Raw genomic sequence first — 14,906 nt, 5'->3', positions numbered from 1 at the left:
AAATGATTTATAGCTGAACAAAACAGCATACGAATGACAACTAAGAAAAAAATCCTCCCACTTTTCTCAATGAAACTGACAATTTTTATACACTCATGTGAACTCAAAGGGTATATCAGGGACTTTATAGAGAGAAAAAAAAAAAAAAATGTACCTAAGCACTAACAGGCAGGTAATTGCAGCTTACCTACCTGTTGTGCATGGCGCCATTCTTCCCCTCCTGCCGGGGATTCAGAAGCCTCTGCTGACGTCACATCTACAAAGCGGAGGCTTCTTTATCCGCTCCGCTGACAGGGCAGGACTTTAACATTTTGATTGATAGCCGGATCCTCGCTGCCTAATTGGGGGAAGACGGCTGTCAATCAGAATGATGCCGAAAGTCCCGCCCCGTCGCAGCAGTAGAGGCAGCAGAATCGCCGTCCATAAAGTCAAGGATATACAGGTAGTCCTCGACTTACGACGTTGATCCGTTTTTACGCGGCGTCGTAAACCGACTTTCGACATAAGTCGGACCATACGTTCATACAGTACTGTACCATAATAACAGTACAGTACTGCAAACAGCCTATCCAAACACAGTACCTTACATAATTATCAATAAACAGGTACAGTAAAATATTGTGCAGTACAGTACGTTTATTGAAATACTGTACTGTAAGTGCTGTAACAGTAATAAACAGTGTACAGTACTGTAATAAACAAAGATAATTCCAAAGAGAGAACAGGCTTATTGGGAGAAAGCTGCAGAAGGTGCTGGAGGTACAGGATCTGTTGCAGGCCTCTCTACCTTCTTTAAGTACTGCTGCAGGTTAGGCCTGTTTCACACTTCCGATTTTGGCCATCAGGCAAAATCCGCCGTTTTTGCAGGAAAAACAGATCCGCCTTTTTTTGGGCGGATCCGTTTTTTTCCCCATTGACTTGCATTACCGGCAGATCTTGACGGATGGCCATCCGTTGGATCCGTTTTTTTGCGGATCCATCAATTTTTTTTGCGTCCGCCGACATGCCTGGACGGACCATGTAACGTTTTTTGTACTGAAGGATCCGCATTTTTATACAGCGCATGCCCGGAGGAATGAAGTCAGGAGGACATTTAACCCTGAAATCATTTCTGGCGGACAGAGAAAAAAAATTCTCTCTCTCTCCTTCACGGGCAGCGGTTCCTTTAAAATTCTTCATTCGGCAGATCCATCAAAAAAACGGATCCGGTGGCATCCGTTCACATCAGTTAGGAACGGATCCGCTTTCCGCCTTTTTGGCGGATTTTAACTGACACAAAAAACTGAAGTGTGAAACAGGCCTTAGTTTGGAAGGAGACCATCTTCTCCTCCAAGATCTCCTTGCAACACCTAAGGGAATCCATGACTCCTCTGGCAACCCTAGTGTACCTTTCCATGTTGGGATCCTCAGCCTCAAACCTTGACAACCCTTCCTCTATCAGGGCAAAACCTCCTGCCAAGCCCTACCTTGTAAATCTCTTAGGTTCAGGGGCTGGTATGTCTTCCTCTTCCTCTATCATCTGCTTCTCCAGTTGAATAAGGTCCTCAGCAGATAACTCCTCTCCATGAGATGCCAGTAGCTCTGTGAAATCATCCTCCTCCACCTCCAGATTCATTGTCTTACTCATATCAACGTTCTTTATGACACTAGTCACTGACTCTTGGACCTCTGTGACATCATTCACAAACGGGGAAAAAAATGTTTTTTTCCACACACCATTCATACTGGTCTGCTTAACCTCATCCCAGGAATCAGCAATGTTATTCACAGCATCAAGGATGTTGTATGTTTTCCAAAAGTCCTTTAGAGTCAAGTCCTTATTCTTTTCAGTTGCTGCTAAAGCATTACCAATGACCCTTCGGAGGTAGTAGGCCTTGAATGTAGCAATGACTCCTTGGTCCATAGGCTGTATTAGGGCAGTGGTATTAGGTGGAAGGTAAACCACCTTGACATTAGGGTTAAAGTCATCCAGATGGGCAGGGTGTCCAGGGGCATTGTCCAGAATTAGCAACACCTTAAAGGGGATATCCTTGGAGGTACAATACCGCTGCACACCTGGCACAAAATGGTTGGTGAACCAGTCAAACACTGCAAGTGTCACCCATGCCTTCCTATTAGACTTCCAGATGACTGGTAGTTGACCCTTCGAAATGCCCTTGAGTGCCCTTGGATTCTCAGCCTGATACACCAGCATGGGCTTCAGTTTGTAGTCGCCAGCAGCATTGCCCCCAAGAAGCAAAGTCAGTCTCTCCTTGCCGACTTTATGATCTGGTGCTGACTTCTCCTCCTTGGCGATGTACGTACGGTTAGGCAAACGTTTCCAAAACAAGCCTGTCTCATCCACGTTGAACACTTGTTGAGCACAGTAACCACTCTCCTCAATTATCTCAGCCAATGCTTTAGGAAACTCAGTTGCTGCTTTCTCATCAGCACTAGCAGCTTCACCTTGCACTTTAATGTTATGGAAATTGGCACGATCCTTAAACCTCATAAACCAACCCCTACTCGCCACAAATTCTTCACTTTCACTTCCTTCCCCCTTTTCTCTTTTCAACGCCTCAATCAGTCGCCTAGCCTTCTCCTGAATAACCATAAGGCTCACAGGGATACGGCGTTGATTTTGGTCTTCCAACCAAAGCACCAATAATCTTTCCATCTCAATAATAAGCCCACTACGCTGCTTTGTTATCACTGTCGCTTTCATAGGAGCAGATCCTTTCACATGTTCAAGGATTCGATCTTTATCCTTGATAATCGCAGCGACAGTCGAACGACTAAGTCCTAATGACCTGCCAATTTCTGTTGGTGTTTCCCCCTTATCAGATCGCCTTATGATATCCACTTTCACCTCCATGGTGATGGCCTTCCTTTTCTTTGATGCACTGGCATCAGAAGAGTCTGGCTTACGTTTGGGAGCCATAATGAAGGGCGTTATGGCGTGCAGGAGACTCGTCTTCCTCGTGTAACCGGGTACAGTGTGCAGTACTGGACTGTATTCTTCCGCCGCTGCACGTAGTTGCACGTAGTTCAACTTACGACGCAAAACCGCGTAAGTCGGAATAAGGTGTCGTATAAAGCGTCCTTAACCACGAAACGACGTAACTCGCGACCGTCGTAAACCTAGGACTAACAGTACACTTTAAAAGGCATTTTCAAGGTATATACAGCCTCATCAGTTCTGATAAATCTATGTAAAAACGTGTGTAGTGAAATCTGCAGAGATCCATTTTACATATAAGCAATAGAAAAGGATACACTAAAAGAAGAAAATATGTTTGTCATCCTACTCAACTAAATGACTTAAGATACATCTTTTAAGCAGATATAGTTTAGACAGTAGATAAACTATATATAGGGGCTATAGATAACCCATTTGCTCATGCTTACACCTTGGTTCAAATTAATTTATTCAAACAAGCAACCGACCAGAAGACAATGTGGCTACCTTGGAAGGAAAAAAAAAAAAAAGAGCAGAGACAACTGGATCAGCAGACTGGGACTAAAGCTCTACAGGTACTACAATTCTGCTTCTCCAGTAGCTTTTGTGGCTTAACACGCACCTGCCAATCCTAGTGGAAGAGTAAAAATATGAACAAAGGTGCCATAAAAGCTGCAAATATCTGCAATTGTTGCTTTACAGGGCTCAATGTGTGATACAAATTACATCCGGTTTATTCCACGGGTCACGATTATGGACATATCGCACTTTAGAAATGTCTTGCTGCTTTAACCCCTTCAAACCTTGTTCTGTACATGTGCTACGAAGGTGTGCTGTCACAATATGAGCTGAACTCGCTCTACAAGGGAGGGTGATGGCTGTAATGTACTGCCAGGACACAAGTGTAAATGCTGTAATCAGAAGTAGTGATGACCACAACAGCTTAATCTCTTAGATGCCACTGTCAATAGTGACAGTGGCATTTAAAAAATTAAGGGGGCAGTTTCTAAAGCTACCCATTGCTGCTCTGTGCAACGTGACCATGGATCGCCAATAGAGTATTTGCCATGTTACTACACCAATGATGATGTACCTGCATAGGTAATCAAAAATGAATATACTCGTATTTGGCATCGTTACATGCATAAATGCTCGAGCTAATAAAAATATTTATCCCATATGCAGAACATCAACACGGAAATAAAAATCATGTTTGACCACACATGGTCCAGAGTGAGGACAACTGACTAACGATAGCAGCAAGGCTACTCAGACTTAAGGCCCTTTTACATTTAGCGATGCACCAGCGATCCGACCCGGTCAGGATCGCTGGTGCATCGCTAAATGATCGCTAGTGAGCTTTCATACAGAAAGACCTCACAGCGATGCAGCAGCGACGCAGCGCACGATACTTACCATTCACACACAGCGATCCTGCGTCCTCCCGCCCGCCTCCACGCGTCGCTCGTCGTCACAGCAGGAAGTATCAGCAGGAAGCGCCCGACGAGAAATGGAGCCGGACATTCTCGCGCGATCAGCGATGGACAGCGGGAGAGCCGGTCGGAGGTAAGTATCACACATAGCGATATCGCTAGCAATATCGCTATAACGTCACAAAACCAGTGACGTTTTAGCGATATTGCTAGCGATATCGCTTAGTGTAAAACCCCCTTAAGTTTTGCTCCTTGTTAACCACATCCCTTTGTTTTTGTGTGCCCAGAGTCCATTCAGAAGCATATCAATAAAACTTTTTTTTTTGTTTTTTATCTTTTTTATAAGACTCATAAGGGCACAATAACTTTTTTTTGTCATTTCAAACCATCCATCGCCCCCGCCCTAAAAAATGAAATCAAAAGATTAGAAAATTGTATGAACTCCAAAACAATACCAATACAAAATGAAGCTTACCCTTTAAAAAAAAAAAAAAAAAAAGAACATACAAAAGGGCTACAACCCCAAAAAATAAAGTTACGACTCCCAGAATATGGCAACTGAAGCAATCTCATTGTTATTCTTTTTTGCAAAAAAAAAATTATAAAAAAAAAAAAAAAATCACTGATTTGTATAAGTTACTATTTTTACTGCAATTTTACTGCAAAGTGAATGCTGTAAAAACAAAGTGGAATTGCCAGGTTTTTTTTAAAGGAAACCTGGACAACTTAATACATTCTGTATTTTCTAACCATGAAATTCACCTAAAAGTAAAGTACCATATTTACACAATCAAACTAATGTAGTTTTTCCACCATAAATATCACTGGGGAACAATTTGAAAAAAATTTTCTGTTGAGTTAGGTTTTTGAGCTGATTTATACTAAAATTGGCATGCTGATTCCAAAAATGTAGTCAGTTTTTTTCTATCACGTCAAGTTTTTCCTCCTCAGCTTACCTGCCATAGAAGCACAATTGCACTGATTTCTGTAATAAGACTTGTTATCTGAGTACAATTCGACTCATATAGAGCTACGTGGCAACTTGTAAGAGTAGTCACAACTGAGACAGTGTGGTGAGAGGTGTGTACAGCTCCCAATACGTCATAATTATCAATATCTTTACACAAAAAATGTATCATAGTAGGAATAAATAGGATTTGTGATAGCTTTTCTCTTTACATTGGGCGCTTAGTTGTAATTTATGTACAGTGCCTACAAGTAGTATTCAACCCCCTGCAGATTTAGCAGGTTTGATAAGATGCAAATAAGTTAGAGCCTTCAAACTTCACACAAGAGCAGGATTTATTAACAGATGCAGAAATCTTACAAACCAAAAAGTTATGTTGCTCAGTTAAATTTTAATATATTTTAAACATACAAGTGTGGGTCAATTATTATTCAACCCCTAGGTTTAATATTTTGTGGAATAACCCTTGTTTGCAATTACAGCTAATAATCGTCTTTTATAAGACCTGATCAGGCCGGCACAGGTCTCTGGAGTTATCTTGGCCCACTCCTCCATGCAGATCTTCTCCAAGTTATCTAGGTTCTTTGGGTATCTCATGTGGACTTTAATCTTGAGCTCCTTCCACAAGTTTTCAATTGGGTTAAGGTCAGGAGACTGACTAGGCCACTCCAACACCTTGATTTTTTTCCCTCTTGAACCAGGCCTTGGTTTTCTTGGCTGTGTGCTTTGGGTCGTTGTCTTGTTGAAAGATGAAATGACGACCCATCTTAAGATCCTTGATGGAGGAGCGGAGGTTCTTGGCCAAAATCTCCAGGTAGGCCGTGCTATCCATCTTCCCATGGATGCGGACCAGATGGCCAGGCCCCTTGGCTGAGAAACAGCCCCACAGCATGATGCTGCCACCACCATGCTTGACTGTAGGGATGGTATTTTTGGGGTCGTATGCAGTGCCATCCAGTCTCCAAACGTCACGTGTGTGGTTGGCACCAAAGATCTCGATCTTGGTCTCATCAGACCAGAGAACCTTGAACCAGCCTGTCTCAGAGTCCTCCAAGTGATCATGAGCAAACTGTAGACGAGCCTTGACATGACGCTTTGAAAGTAGAGGTACCTTACGGGCTCGTCTGGAACGGAGACCATTGCGGTGGAGTACGTTACTTATGGTATTGACTGAAACCAATGTCCCCACTGCCATAAGATCTTCCCGGAGCTCCTTCTTTGTTGTCCTTGGGTTAGCCTTGACTCTTCGGCCAAGCCTGGCCTCGGCACGGGAGGAAACTTTCAAAGGCGGTCCAGGCCGTGGAAGGCTAACAGTAGTTCCATAAGCCTTCCACTTCCGGATGATGCTCCCAACAGTGGAGACAGGTAGGCCCAACTCCTTGGAAAGGGTTTTGTACCCCTTGCCAGCCTTGTGACCCTCCACGATCTTGTCTCTGATGGCCTTGGAATGCTCCTTTGTCTTTCCCATGTTGACCATGTATGAGTGCTGTTCACAAGTTTGGGGAGGGTCTTAAATAGTCAGAAAAGGCTGGAAAAAGAACATGTGAAGCTCATTGTTCTTTGTGCCTGAAATACTTCTTAATACTTTAGGGGAACCAAACAGAATTCTGGTGGTTTGAGGGGTTGAATAATAAATGACCCTCTGAATAAACTTTTCACAATTTAAAAAAAAATTAAACAAAGAAATAACATTCTTTTTTGCTGCAGTGCATTTCACACTTCCAGGCTGATCTACAGTCCAAATGTCACAATGCCAAGTTAATTCCGAATGTGTAAACCTGCTAAATCTGCAGGGGGTTGAATACTACTTGTAGGCACTGTATCTTTTATGATTTTTTTCTTTGTGAGTTTTCAAAGCTTGTAACTTTCCATCTCAGTGTTTTATTTACTTATGTACATATTTCCTTTGTTTCAGATCATGTCTGCTCCTTCTTCCTCTCGTCGTAAATGCCTAAACAACCCTGACTCCTTCTGCTATATTTGTGGTGTTTTCACCATTCCAGTTCAAAGGGCAAACATCAGTGCATTTGTCAAACAAGCATATTTTGCATATTTTAAAGTAAAACTCGGTGATCAAGATAAGCCATGGGCCCCTCACATAGTGTGCAAGCAGTGTGTCGAGAGTTTACGGATGTGACCAAAGGAACACGTGAAAAGTTGGCATTTGGTATCCCCATGGTGTGGAGAGAGCAAAAAAGTCATTCCACAGACTGTTACCTCTGTTTAGTGAAAATATCAGGATTTAACAGGAAAAATAAAAGTAAAATAGAATATCCAAATCTACCGTCAGCTATCAGACCAATGCCTCATTCAGCTGAAATCCCAGTGCCAGTTTTCGAACAGCTACCATCTCTTGAAGTTCTGAGTGACAGCAATGATGCAGAATTTGAAAGTCACAAGGATTCAGTTCGTAAGGGATTTGATCAGCACGAGTTAAATGATTTAGCACGTGAATTGGGCTTATCAAAAAAGCTTCAGAATTACTAGCATCAAGGCTGAATGAGAAACAGTTACTTGAACAAGGAGCGAAGGTATCATACTTTCGTACTAGAGAAAGTACATTTTTGCAGTACTTTCGGTGTTACAGCGGTTTTGTGTTTTGCCATAATATTCCTGGTTTACTACAAGAATTAGGGCTTTCAATGTACAATCCAAATGAATGGCGACTGTTTATTGATAGCTCAAAGTGGAGTCTTAAGTGTGTCCTTCTACACAATGGCAATTTATTTGGTGCAGTCCCTATTGGGCATTCTGTCTCTCTTCGTGAAGAACATGGAGATGTAAAGAGAGTTATTGAGTTATTGAAATATGACACACAATTGGATCATCTGTGTTGACCTTAAAATGGTTTGCTTCCTTCTTGGTCAGCAACGTGGGTACACAAAGTATCCCTGCTTTCTCTGTATGTGGGATAGCAGAGCTCGAGAAAAGCATTGGGTTGAGTCGAATTGGCCTCCAAGATCTGGTCTTAAACCTGGAGATCCTAACATTCTACATCAGCCACTTGTTGACAGGAAGAATATACTATTCCCACCTCTGCACATAAAACTAGGTCTCATGAAGCAATTTGTAAAAGCATTGCCAACTGACGGCGACTGTTTTAAGTACATCATGTTGGCACTTCCTGGACTGTCCATTGAAAAAATCAAGGCTGGTGTGTTTGATGGTCCACAAATTCGACAGCTCATCAAAGATGAACATTTCACCGGGACTATGTCAGATCTTGAGAAGAATGCTTGGTTATCATTCAAAGACGTCGTCAAGAACTTTCTTGGAAATACACGTGCAAGTAATTACAAAGAAATTGTTCAGAAACTATTGGAGAGCTACAAAGCGCTTGGTTGCAACATGAGTATTAAACTACATTTTCTGCATTGCCATCTTGCCAACTTTCCGGAAAATCTTGGTGCTGTTAGCGATGAGCAAGGTGAACGATTTCACCAAGATTTGAAGGTTATGGAAGACAGTTACCAGGGTAGATGGGATGTACATATGATGGCTGACTATTGCTGGAGCATCAAACGTGATTGTCATCAAGTTAAACACTCCAGAAAAAGCTATAGATGTACATTTTTACCTTAAATACTTGCATATATATATATATATATATCCTTTGTAAAAAAACATGATAGTGTTAAAAAACATATTTGTCATGCCTATTTCTTATATATTTCATTTTTTGTTCATATTTGTACTATTTAAAAAAAAAAAACTTTTTAGGTACAGTAGTTTACATATTTTTGAGAAGACAAAAATCGTATAGTTCAAAAACTTGACGTGATAGAGAAAAACTGAGATCATTTCTGGATTCAGCAACCAAAAATTAATTAAGAACAGTTGTCTGACCTAACTCCCAAAAAATTGCGTTCCCCAGTGTATTTATTTCAGAAATATTTTTGGACCAGTCTCAGGTCTTGCACCCCAATAGCAGAAAAGTGGCTGTACATTCACTGCAACTTTCCATTTATTAGTACCATTTATACACTATGGAATAGCCACATAGACTATATGGGCGATAGTATTGGGACACACATTACACCTACATTATGACCTCCCATTCTAAACTCATAGGTAATTTGGAGCTGGTCACCACGGTGGCTCTGTGGATAGCACCGTGACACCCACCCATGACAACATCTGCATGGAGTTTGTATGTTCTCCCCGTGTTTGCGTGGTTCCTCTGGGTACTCCGGTTTCCTCCCACATTCCAAAAGACATACAGTTAGGGAATTTAGATTGTGAGCCCCATCGGGGACAGTAATTATAATGTGTGCAGTGCAAACGGTAAAGCGCTGCGGAATATGTTAGCGTTATATAAAAATAAAGTTTATTTATTATAACAGCTGCCATCCTTGAAAAGACTTTCTACAAGATTTTGGAGTGTGTGGGAATTTTTGTCCATCCAGAAGAGCATCTGTGAGACCAGCCATTCATGTTGGATGAGAGCACCTGGCTCCAAACCTTCGTTCTAGCTTTAATACTTTTGTCCATAGTGCCTCTTCCTAGTATAAAATCCACGGTGTTACAACTTATCAATTTTAAACTTTTGATTGCAGCCTTTACAGATGTAAACTTAAGGAGATTGTAATGAAGGCTTATAGTGCAATGTGAAGGCACAACGAATGGCACATACGACAGCTGAGTGAGGCTAGGCTTTACGGCGGCAACATTTTTTCCTATGGTGGATAAAGTTTATCACAATTGCAATCTTATAGGAATTCTGTGCAAAAACCTATGCCAATGCACATCCAAGCTGCAGACCATTTCACGTACCCCACTGGATTTGGGAATGCCGGAGGGGGATGTGTTAGGTGAAGCGTTGTATACTAGTGGATGTCAGAACAGAATCCATTACCTTATATGCAAGAGCGATCAGATTGTCCTGCAAAATCCACTCACACTGTACTCCCACATCTGCTAGCATAGTACAGAAGTCATTTATGGCTGCTTATATACTCAGGGAAAGAGAACCAATCAGGCCCTGTAGGTTTATTAATAAACAGTTCTTGAAAGGGAGAGATTTATAAATGTTGTGAAAGTTATACAAATTGTCAGACTTTTAGGGTAAGTGCACACGTTGCGGATTGTGCTGTGGATTTTTCAGCTCGGATTTGGCAAAATCCGCAGTTCAAAAGACCTACGGATTAAGCCTGCGGTTTGACACCTGTACAATGGAGCAGGTGTAAAAATCGCTGCAGATTCTGCACAAATTGACATGCTGCGGATTTGAAAACACAGCAAATTCGCGCGGACAAATCCGCAGCATGTGCACAGCGTTTTTTGTTTTTCATTGATTTTAATGGTACTGTACAACGCAGCAGAATCCGCAGCGTGTGCACACACCCTCAGCGTATATTATTAGGCACCATGTATTCATATGAAGGCCAAAGAATCAGATTGTAAAGCTTTATTCAGAAGTCCGTGAAATATGATCCCATTTCATACCATGATGTATGGACAGGCCACAGGGCTCCTGACCCGAAACTGACAAATTCCCCATGTCCAATACTAGACTAGCTCTAGGTGGAAAACCAACGTACCTCAGATTGCTAAAAACTATCTGACCAAAACACAGTTGCATGAAGATAACCGGAAACAAGACAACTGTAAGAAGTCCATGCAAATCATGAACATTTCCCACATTTATTCATGCATTTTTGTTGCCAAAAAGTATCGAAAAAGCACCAATTGCAAGACGGCAATTTAACCTGTAACTTTAGGGTCTTTATCGAATGATCCACTCCAGAAATGGACACAATGTGAATTAAAGAAAAAAAAAAAAAAAACTTAAGGCAATGTCTATCGATTCCACAAAAAAAAAAAAAAAACAAAAAAAAAACATGGATGGGGTTTCATTAAGGCTCACTTTGCTGGTAACATTTACAATGCGTTGGAAGATCAGAGTGTAATTCCGCAATCCAAATATGCAACGTGGGAACACAGCCAAGTAGTCATGCAGTGGTAAACTAGAATGTTGGGACCCAGCGTCATCAGGAGACCACAGCTACGAGTATGATCAGCATTAAATCTATCCAGTACACATCATATAGGGGTCCGGTCACAGTTCCCAGGACCACTGGGATCAAACACTATACCCACAGTACGATCCCACGGCAGCACGGACTATAGCACAGCGGCTGCCTGACAGGTGTCCCCTGGAGTGACATCTTCTGTACTTTTCTTCGGCCCTAAACTACACATCTCTGAGCTATACAGTGGGCACTTGGTGCTCTGGACGATTCAACCCCCTTAATGTACATTTCAAAGACGTCCCTATAGAAAGCATTAATACCCTAAGCGATGCTCATCAAGGCAGGGAGCATATGGCCCCTAGCACTGCCCTGTAGTAGCTCCATGGCATGGGCGGCCAGTGGGACAGCCATGACAGCTGCACTGGTGGAGGAAAGGCCTCACATCTGCCCTGTGCAGCAGACATGTGTCAAACTCGCCCAGGACTTTCCAGCAGGAGCCCAGGCTTTGTTCCCCAGGCAGCTACAGGTTGATGAAGAGGATGGCAGATGTCGCCCCCCATTCTCCAGCCTCAGCGCTGGGCACGATCGTACAGTCACTAGATTGTTGGTGACTCCTTTCTCTTCCCTCCCCTCTTCTCTCTTCCCTGTCCCGCCATCTTGGGCCGGGAGGAGCAGCCATTACTTAAAAACTAAATGACAGAGGGGAGTGGGGGATGTACAACAGGGCGAAAAGCCGAAAACAACTTTGGGTGCAATCATACGAATAGCGCCGGAGAGAAGCGGCCCCCAGTAGGGGACACACATTGTCTGGCGCTGCCGAGCGACAAAGGCCGGCATGGGAGCAGCGCCCGCCCGCCCTCTGTCATCTTACCTTAGACAGCAAGGCCTTCGTTCTGGCGCCATCTTCATGAAGCCTGAGAAATCCATAGAGTCGGCTGCGGGAGGACAAGAGAAATCACAATAAACACCAGGAAACTTGTGCGCGGGGCACACGGGGTGTGGGGAGCGGGGGACAAGTACACAACAAGGCCGCCAACCTGTCGAGTCCGGCCAGGGCTCCTCGCTCGTCCGCTGTCAGGTTAGGGAAGTCCTCCTCGCTCTCGCTCGCTTTTCCCGCCGCCATTTTCTTTTCCTCATCACCTAGGGAGGCAGCAGCAGCGAGCACAGCTGCGGCGGAGAGCGACACTCCGCACGATTTCATGGAAACGCAGCGTCACCGGCAGTCCCACGGAGAGCGCACACCGTGCGTGTCACTGCCGCGGGTGTGTAAACACACCGCCTTATTGTGGGGCGCGCTCCCCCCGACTACCGCCACATCCCCCAGTGCTAGCGGGGCGCCTCATGCCGGAGAGACCTCGTCAGTCATGTCTTGTTTACACTGTGCTTTCTGTGTAGTTTTACATGGTGCGTCCGGCCACACTGGCCGTGCACACGAGCGGAGTCCCCGCAATTAATGGCACAAACTTGTGTCAGCCCGCAGCACACACGCACTTCTCTCGCTCAGCAGCGCGCACGCACACTCGCTACCCGCCGCCGCCACCGCCGCTCTTCTCTCGCCCCGCCCACTTTCTCCTCTTGCCAAAGGCCACGCCTCGCCCCGCCTCACGCAGCCACTAGTGTGCCGGCGCTAGGGACACGTGACCTTTGTTGACTTACGTCATCTCCCCCTCCTTCCCTCCCGCTGAGGTCCCCGGGACTCAGGCAACTTCTTCGTTTTTTTCCCTCTCATTAGGACCCTGCTGCTTTTTTTCTACTTTGAGGCGTGGTCATGACGTCATTCTTTTCTATTGGCTTAACCTGCTGTCAATCACTACAAATTCCAATGAAAAGCTGCCGGAGGCAGCAGGTTAGGTTGTAGTTTGTGCAGCATGTGGGAGGGTATCCGTGCTGTCAATGGACGCTGCGCCACTCATAGGCTAGAGGACTGGACTGAAGTGAGGGAGAAGCGGCACGTCAAAGCCGCGCTAGTGAGGCAGGGGGCAGGACTAGGAAGTTGCCTGTGGTCCTAAAATGGCTCCTGGCCTGACCTCCAGGGTGCTGCCCTGTGTAAGCAGTTAGCAGAGGCTCCATATTATTCATAAGGGGGGGAACAAAGGATCAGAGAGGAAGCAACAGCCACACTTCCGATTGGGATGCAATTTGGCTAGATGACCTCTTCTGCCTGGTGTTATACATCCGTTTTTACACTAAGACCACATTCACACTATCAGTATTTGGTCAGTATTTTACATCAGTATTTTTTAAAAGTGCACAAAAGCGTTATAGATTGGAACAACACAAAACAAACAGGAAAAAAGGCAAATTGAACATAATTTCACACAAAACCCCAAAAATGAGCAGGAATAAATTTTTGGCACCTATTATTGTGCATTTCTATAGCGCCATTTATTCCATGGTGCTTTACATGTGAAAAGGGAAAATATAGGCAAGTATAATAAACGTGTAAGACAAGGGACGCACAAGCACATAAGGAGAGGGGACCCTGCCCGCGAGGGCTCACAGTCTACAGGGATGGGTGAGGATACAGTAGGAGAGGCTAGGGCAGGTCATGCAGTGGTTCAGTAGACCATGGATCGTTGCAGGCTGTAGGCTTGTCGGAACAGGTGGGTCTTCAGGTTCTGCTTGAAGGTTTCCGTTGATGGTGAGAGTCTGATGTGTTGCGGCAGAGAGTTCCAGAGTATGGGGGAAGCACGGGAGAAGTCTTGTATGCGGTTGTGGGAAGAAGAGATAAGGGGGGAGAAGAGAAGGAGATCTTGAGATGATCGAACGTTGTGTGCGGGTAGGTACCTAGAGACCATGTCACAGATGTATGGAGGAGACAGGTGGTGGATGGCTTTGTATGTCATGGTTAGGGTTTTGAATTGGAGCCTCTGGGCAATAGGAAGCCAGTGAAGGGCCTGGCATAGGGGGGAGGCTGGGGAGTAGCGGGGAGACAGGTGGACACCTTTCCAAAATTGTGGGTAAACAACTTTGTTTCAATCACGTGCTGCTCATTTACACTTATCTTTGGCAAGTAGCAGGTATGGGCAATATGAAAATCACACCTGAAACCATTTAAAAAGGGGAGGCGATGACTCAGCCTTTTCCTTTTGTGCCTGTGTGTGCCACGCTAAGCATGGATAGAGGAGAAGAAAACTATCTGAGGACTCGAGAACTAAAATTGTTGCAGACTATAAAAATTTTCAAGGTTACAAGTCCATCTCCAGAGATCTTGATGTCCCTTTGTCCACGGTGCGTAACATAGTCAAGAAGTTAACAACCCATGCCTATGTAATTAAACTCCATTCACGTGGACAGTAGAGAAAAATTGAAAGGTTGCAATGCTGGATAGTCTGGATGGTGGATAAGCAGCCCCAATCAAGTTCCAAAGAAATTCAAGCTGTCCTGCAGACTCAGGGTGCATCAGTACTCTGTCGACATTTTAATGAAATGAAACGCTATGGCAGGAGGACCCCAGTGCTGACTCAGTGACAGAAAAAAACTAGACTGCAATTTGCCAAAATATACATGAGCAAGACAAACTCCTTCTGGGAAATTGTCTTGTGGACAGATAATACCAAGATAGAACTGTTTGGCAATGCACATAATTTTACTGT

General features: G+C 44.1%; 1 protein-coding gene across 1 annotated transcript in view; it reads right to left on the bottom strand.

Annotated features, from left to right (window-relative positions):
- KDM6A (lysine demethylase 6A) overlaps positions 1 to 13,010 on the bottom strand; it is a 112,925-nt gene extending 99,915 nt beyond the window's left edge. Inside the window, exons 1-2 of the mRNA XM_073566066.1 lie at positions 12,348 to 13,010; positions 12,182 to 12,245 (exon numbers count right to left, since the gene is read on the bottom strand). Coding sequence (XP_073422167.1) covers positions 12,182 to 12,245; positions 12,348 to 12,511 — 228 coding nt within the window. The 5' untranslated portion in view covers positions 12,512 to 13,010. The remainder of the gene's footprint in view (positions 1 to 12,181; positions 12,246 to 12,347) is intronic.
- Between the last annotated feature and the right edge of the window lie 1,896 nt (positions 13,011 to 14,906).

This window comes from Dendrobates tinctorius, unplaced genomic scaffold, assembly GCF_039654945.1.
Source record: "Dendrobates tinctorius isolate UK_male_01 unplaced genomic scaffold, ASM3965494v1 ptg000016l, whole genome shotgun sequence".
NCBI lineage: Eukaryota > Metazoa > Chordata > Amphibia > Anura > Dendrobatidae > Dendrobates > Dendrobates tinctorius.
Note: the sequence above shows the minus strand (reverse complement) of the source record. Positions and strands in the feature narration are given on the sequence as shown.